This window comes from Galeopterus variegatus, unplaced genomic scaffold, assembly GCF_000696425.1.
Source record: "Galeopterus variegatus unplaced genomic scaffold, G_variegatus-3.0.2 Scaffold1432, whole genome shotgun sequence".
NCBI classification, from domain to species: Eukaryota; Metazoa; Chordata; class Mammalia; order Dermoptera; family Cynocephalidae; genus Galeopterus; species Galeopterus variegatus.
In genome coordinates this window covers 389,317-396,875 of record NW_007727543.1, presented here as the reverse complement: position 1 = coordinate 396,875, position 7,559 = coordinate 389,317, and the positions used below count along the sequence as shown (strand labels likewise).

The following is a 7,559-nucleotide window of genomic DNA, read 5'->3' as shown; positions in this document are numbered from 1 at the left end:
TTGAAGAGGTGATTGGATTGTAGGAGCTGTAGTGAATAGATTAATAATGGTGGCCAGGGGCGTGGTTCTGAGAGCTTTAAAAGGGGAGTGCATGAGAGGTTAGTCTCTCTCTGCTCTGTCATTTTCTGCCATGATACCCGTGGGTCACTGTTGCCACCACCAAGACCCTCACCAGATGTGTTCCCTGGACTTCGGACTTCCCAGCCTCCAAAAGTGTAAGCAATAAATTTTGTTTTCTTTATAAATCACTCAATTTCAGGTATTATGTTGTAAGCAACAGAAACAGACTAATACAATGTCCTGTTATGAGATCTCGCCTAGATGCAAGCTGATATTTCCAGCATTCACTAGACACCTCAGGAGTTCTGAAGAAAATGGACAAATGCACATGCTTTTTTATTTTCTCTACTGCTCAACTTGCGCTACAAAATACCTGCCCTACTGTGTTTTACATATCAATGTTGCTATAGTTAAATCTACACAGGTATACTCTGCTAATGGCAGAGACGGAAGTTGGGAAGAGGAATTCAGAGGTCTGAAGGCCTGGAACAAACATATTCCCCCTACTTTCCATGAGTTTTACACTAAGCATTTTACCATCATCATCTCATTTAACCCTAGCAACTCTATGCAACAAGTACTGCTATCCCCATTTTATAGGTGAGAAAATTAAGGCTCAGAGAGGAGAGGTAATTTGAACAAGGTCATAGAACTGGGAGATAACAAACCATGGTTCCTAATACTCCTCCAAAGTCTGCATTATTTTCACTACCTACTCTGCTTTCTTAGTGGGCAGGCGAGACATCATAATTCTTAAGAATGGCTAAAACAAAGATAAAGAGGGGGCTTTTGTGTGGGTCTCAGAGAGTGGGTCTCATCCTTTCAGGACATGCCAGGGATGTCATGAGGAACACAGAATCACACTGGCGAGTGGCTCTTTCTGGTTAATGACCTAGAGGCAGACTCATGTAGAACATCAAAGAGGGAGCAGTGGCCAAAGAAACTCAGACTTGCTGCCCCCTCTCTTGCTTCTGTACCAGTCCTTCTCCCTGCCCGTGGTCTTACACCATCTTCCTCTCCCCATGCTGGCTCTCTAAGGCCAGAGAAATCCAGTGGGCTAGAATCTGGTCTTTCACCAGCCCCACAATATCACCTAAGGCCTTGTTCGTCCCCTCACTGCCCTCTGCCAGTCCCTACCAGCGTGAAGCTCTTGGGCGAGGCTGCCCAGCGCTTGACCGTGGTGAGGGGCCACTCCTGCAGCACTTCCTTGGTCTTCTCATCCACACGCATCACCGAGTCTTTGGTGATCCCCAGAAGGCGAGGGACCAGTTTGTTCTTGCCTTTCATCTTTTCCTGAAACAGGAGATACCAAGAGTCAGCGCTCTTCCTCTGGATACGTCTGATTTTGCCAAGAATTGGTGATTTTGCAATATTTTACCTGCAGCTAACCTATATACACTGTGTTTCACAACAGGCAGGACTCTTAAAAAAAAAAAAAAACCAAGGTTTTCAGGCCAGGTGAATAACTCTTTAAATTAAAGAGATGGGAGCTAAAACAGACATCAGAAGACTGCAAAGATCCACAAAACCATGCTCCCTGGAAAGAGATGCTGTTCAGGAGGGCAGGTTGCTCCAAAAACAGAGACTGTGTCAGCAAGAAAGGACAGAACTGAAAAGATATCCAGAGAAAAAGAAGCTAAGGTGAACTGCAAATATTATCACTCCCAGTAGCCAACTCAGTGAGTAACAAAAGAGGGTTAATTTGGAAATTATATAATCTAAAAATTAACTAAAACTCTGCCAAAGTAGAGTCTTCTCACTACAAGAACACACAGCCCCCTGAACTTCCAAAAAAATCTCTGAAATATATTTCCATTTGGATTCTTTGTTCCTGGTATTTTTGTATACCTAATGATTCTTAAAACATCTTTTATGATTAGTTTTAGTAATTTTTTTAAGACACAGTAATCATGTCTGTTAAAATAACAGATCCCTACTCACACTCATACCAAAACAAATTCAAGATTGTGGAAGGGGCCGGCCCCGTGGCGCTCTCCAGAGAGTGCGGCGCTCCCACCGCGGGTTCGGATCCTATATAGGAATGGCCGGTGCGCTCACTGGCTGAGCGCGGTGCGGGTTACACCACACCAAGGGTTGCGATCCCCTTACCAGTCACGAAAAAGACAAAAAAAAAAAAGATTGTGGAAGAACGTACAGGTGGATATTTTTATATAATTCCTGGATAAGAAGTAACTTTCTAACAAAAACACCAAAATAAGAAGCCATAAAGAAAAAGATTAAAAGCTTTAACTCAAAATATACGTACTTTGATATACTTTTCAGAGAAAGAGGGAAGAAAAAAGAGAGAAGCAGAAGAAAAAAAGAAACTTTGCCATAAAAATAATTAAAAAGCAATGAATGCCAGAAAAATTTTTATAATGAATAGTAAAATACTTTAGTAATAGTAACAGTAAAGGATTTTATGTACTATGTGAAGCATTTTCGTAAATCAACAAAAATAACTGAAGAATGTGAGTGGAAAATGTCTTTAAAATAACAAAATTAATAATATGCAAATAAGTGTCACTTATGAATATAGAAGGGGACCGCTATTGATGGAGGTTTAAAATGGCAAAGTCTTTACAGAAGAAAATGTGTCATTATCTATACAAAGCCTTAAAAATGTTCCTAACTTCTAACACAGCTTGCTTTAAGGAACTTACTTTTCAAAAGTTATGTGTGTGTAAAGATTATGCCACAAGAAGCTGAACCAAAGTATATCATAGTGAAAAGCTAGAAACAAACCAACTTTTCAACAATATGGGACTTGACACATAAATTGTGGCATATCCAGATAACAGACTATTCTGCAACTATTAAAAATCATATTGTAGGAAAATAACTAGCCTTACGGAAATAAATTATTCATATAACTAAAAAAACAATATAAATAACCTGATCCTATATTAAATAAAAATTTAAAAACAAGTATTTGTCATTATATGAAAAAATGGTGACCATTATCCTCTCATGGATTTCTATTATTTTCAGGTGTTTTTCCTTATTTCCAAAATTTATCCTAATACGTATATATTTTTAGTGTTGTAAGGGAAAAAAAAACTTTTCAAATGATATTTGCTGAAACTTAGCAATGCCTAAACCACTATCCTGAGAGGGATACCCATTCACTCACAGAGAATGCACGTATATATATTAGTGAGTGTACACACAGTGCCGCAGGATTCGGGCACTTAAAACAGGGCTGAAGCATACTAGATACTTGACAAGCATCACTTTCAGAGCATCCCTAAAGTTGGTATCATCATTTTTCATTCTGCAAATGAGGAGACAGTTAATTTGCTCAAAAGTCACAATTTGAACACAAATTTGACTAGCTCAAAAATATCTGACTTTAAAAGCAGACTGTCCACCACAGTTCCCTGTCTTCTGGTGGAAGTCAACAGAAAAGAGGCCAAAACCCACAAACCACCCCCACCTCCCAAGGGGGATTTCATAAACCCTCAGCTTTTGATGGTCACAGCACACCTCCAGCTTTCTCACAGGACGACACAGTGGTGTCAGGAAGCTGTGTGGGTGTCTGAGGAGGGGAATGCAGCACTGCGTGAGCCTGAAGTCCTTAAAAAACACTGAGAAGAGTCAGATTCTTTCAAAAGAGGTCAGTTCTGCAAGCGGCAAAATCAATGAAGGACAAACATTGCCAGTTCACCTCATTTGATTTAGGAGCCACATAGAGATTTAGGTTGAGAGGCTTGATGCAGCTAATTTAGTCCCACAGGGGTGGCACAAGCTGAGCTGCTGGGACCCAGGAAGAGAAAAAATATGGTTTGCAGCTGTTCCCTTCATCCTTTCCCATCTGCGCCTCTCCCCAGCGAGGGGCTCTGGGGTATGGGAGTGCTGAATCATGACGGATTGCCCTAACTCTTGTCCAGATCATTCCAGCCTGGGATAGGAAGCCACAGTGGACAGACAAACCACTTACAGTGGACATTCCATCAGCATGCCACGACTGGGGGAAGGGGATATGGAGAACTTGAGATACTGAAACAGGCGAAAGAGACCACCAGCCAGGGATACAATTATTTCAGCACCTAACCACAAAATGCAGAGCAGATGGAGAAAGTTAAGATAGTAAATGGCTCGGACATGTGACAGCAATGTAGGGTCTTTGCTGGTGCAGAGACCTGTCTTAGCTCCTCAGTGGCACAGACGTTAGAGGGGTCCCTCTTCCTTCTTATACATTGAATCTCAGTCTGCCCCACTCCTGTCCAACCTTCAACTACACAGACCAATATCCTTTTATCTCCAGTAGACAAAAGCATGGTAAGGCAGGCCCCGTGCAGACCCCTCTGTCTCATATACTGACACACACACAGACTATAGCTGTGATTTTGGCCAGCTGTCTAGAAGCTTCACTCCCGAGGTTGTCCTGATTAGGTTGTTTTTGAAGATGTCCATAGCTTGCGTAACTCACAGGCAGGAAAACGTAGGCATTCTACCAAGGAGAGGCAGGATATTTCCATTAATAAGCCTAACCCCTCCTGTTTCAAACATCTCTCAGCCATGACTATGGGCTCAGCCTGGATGGCAAGCTGCAATCAAAGCCTGCTCACCTGCTGGCTCTTCTCACAGGTGAGGGACTGGCTGATTCTTACATCACCTGTGCCTCACACATGAGATTCAGAATTGGTGGTGGAATGTGATTGGGCTAAGCTTTTAGCATGCTTTGGCCCTGGGCCCCTCACATTTACACGGTTGAATCCCAAAGGGTTCTCCCTGTGATCCAGCTGAGCTGGGCACCAAAGGGCTGGCCTGGGTGCTGTGTCTTTCACCAGTAAACTCATTTCTTTTAGGGGCACAGCACAAAGGAATGGCTACTCAAGAGCAAAACTGGGTGTTAACCCTGTTTATTAGCCATTTCTCTTTCTAAAAACAATTGGAAATCCATTTTCATTTAACTCATGCTTCTGAGACATTTTGAATGCCCTCTGTGATACTTCCACAGTTAAGGGGAGAAGAGGGTCAGCTCTCCAGGTATCTCACCTCAAGGCTCTGGCTGTGACTGCAGGGAAATTTCAAAGGGTAATTTAGAAGTGAGAAGGGTTACACAGGATTTTCTGGAATGAGCAAGATCCTATGGGAAGTGACTTACCCATTGCTATGGGGTTTTGATTTAGTAGATCACGATGAAATGCAAAAGAAGTCATGAAAGAGGAAGAATGTACACATTTACAGCTCCCACTTATTGAGATCTTACATGAGACAGTTCCCTTTTCTATATTACCTTATCTAAACCTCATAAAAAAACACAATATTATAGTGAGCAAACTGAAGCTTAGAGATGGAAGGTAGAGCAACTTAACCAAGGTCCAACTACTATATGGCAAAGCCAGGACCCAAACCCAGGTCTGTCTCTTCAAAGCATCTCTCTTAGCTACTAAGAATACTGCTGCCTAAGGCTGTTCCCTGTGGACTCATTATATGGCTTACAGACATTCTCAGTACTAGGACGGGCAAGCTATGGCTGAAACTAAATCCAGCATAATGCCTATTTTTTTATGGCCTGAGAGCCAAGAGAAAATTTTCCATTTTTAAATGAAAAAATTTCAAAAGAGGAATAATATTTTGTGACATGTGAAAATTATATGAAATTCAGACTTCAGAGTCCATAAAGCTTCATAGGAACATAAACATCCTATTCACTCACATATTCCCTGCGCTTCTTCCATACTACCAGGGCAAAGCTGAGCAGCACAGCTGGCAACACCTAAGACATTTCCTATCTGGCCTGTTACAACCCCTGCTCTACATCACATATCCTAAAAATCAATCAGAAAGGTAAAAAACTTAGGGTCACGAATGTGGGAGATGTGGGAAGGGTTAAGTGACTGGAATAACATAAAATTTATCAAATATCCTTACATTCCAGAAACTACTCTTGTTTACATACATTAGCTCACATGATCTTCATTAGTACTCTGTATGGAATTACTATTCTCACTTTTCAGATGAAAAAACTAAGATTTAGAGAGGTTAGGTATGTCCCTTAAGGTCACATAATTTCTGCTATTTCTCATATAGGTATTTATTTCCATCCTGGATTCTAGCCCAATTTTCCCAACTCCAACATAGGAGTTCTCTGATAAACAATGAATATTAGGATGAAATGTTCACAGATACAGAAGAAAATAGAATGGAAGCAACTATAAACATATCAAACAGTCCTCTCAGAATATCTATCATTAATCTCAAGGCTGTGTGGTATGTTTAAGTGTTCAATATCAATATTTAAATGTCTAGTAAATTATAATTGAGTTGTTTAATTTAGAGTTTCTAATAGCAGCCTATAAAAATAGTGAATAAGAAGCTGGAATCACTCACTTTTAATTTACTTCCTAAACTGTGCCAATGAACCTCCTTCACAATTTAATGCAATGTTCATTTTGGGGTCTGAGATATCTGTTATCTATGCCTTTAAATAAAACTTATTATCCCTTAGGCATACAAAAAAAATTTTTTGGTGCTATTCTGTGTGTGATCTCTTTATCATATACTCTACATGGTTTTGCTGATTTTATATACATCCATTAATGTATGCGGTCGACACATGTCTTATAAGTTTATCTGGCCAATTGACTGTATTTAACAATAAACCTAAAAGTTAAATGATTCTGCTCATATTGTTCTAACATGTTCCAGATCTGTATGCTGAAAATTACAAAATGTTGATGAAAGAAATCAAGATGTATGTAATATCATATTCACAGATTAAAAAATTCAACATAGTAAAAATATCAGTCTCCCCAAACTGATTTATAAATTTAATGCACTGCCTATCAAAATCTCAGCACAGTTTTTTGTAGATATAGACAAGCTTGTTCTAAAGTGTATACGGAAAGGAAAGAATCTAAAATAGCTAAAACAATTTTGAAAAAGAAGAACACAAAGGGACTCTATGTGATGTTAAGTCTTACAATATAGCTAAAGTGATCTAGACAGTGCGATATTAGTGGAGGGAAAGACACCTGGAGGGAAAAGGCAACAGAATAGAGAACCCAGACAGACCGACACAAATATGTTCTACTGAATTTTGACAAAGATGCAAAAGCATTTCAATGGAGGAGGGACAGCCCTTTCAACAAATGGTGCTGGAGTAACTAGACACCTATAGGCCAGAAAATGAACCTTGACTACACCTCACACCTTGCACAAAACTAACTCAAAATGGATTAAGGACCTACCTGTAAAACCACAAAACATTTACAAGAAAACACAGGAGAATATCTTCAGAATCTAGGGCTAGACAAAGAGTTCTTAAACATGAAGCCTAAGCAAGATACATAAAAAGAAAAATTGAGGGGCCGGCCCGGTGGCACACTGCTACAGTGCGCCGCTTGGGAAGCGCGGTGGCGCTCCCGCCGAGGGTTCGGATCCCACATGCAGACCGGTTCCCACTCACTGGCTGAGCGAGGCGCGGGCACAGCACCGAGGGTTGCGATCTCGTTGCCGGTCCCGGTCCGGTACGGGCGTGACACTGAGGG

At 40.8% G+C, this 7,559-nt stretch overlaps 1 protein-coding gene across 1 annotated transcript in view; it reads right to left on the bottom strand.

Annotated features, from left to right (window-relative positions):
* Positions 1-1,197: 1,197 nt before the first annotated feature.
* The window catches only part of LOC103593867 (talin-2-like), a gene marked incomplete at its 3' end in the record, with an annotated part of 205,365 nt that continues 199,003 nt past the window's right edge, over positions 1,198-7,559 (bottom strand). The window contains exon 11 of the mRNA XM_008576961.1: positions 1,198-1,353. Within this exon, the coding sequence (XP_008575183.1) occupies positions 1,198-1,353 (156 nt within the window). The remainder of the gene's footprint in view (positions 1,354-7,559) is intronic.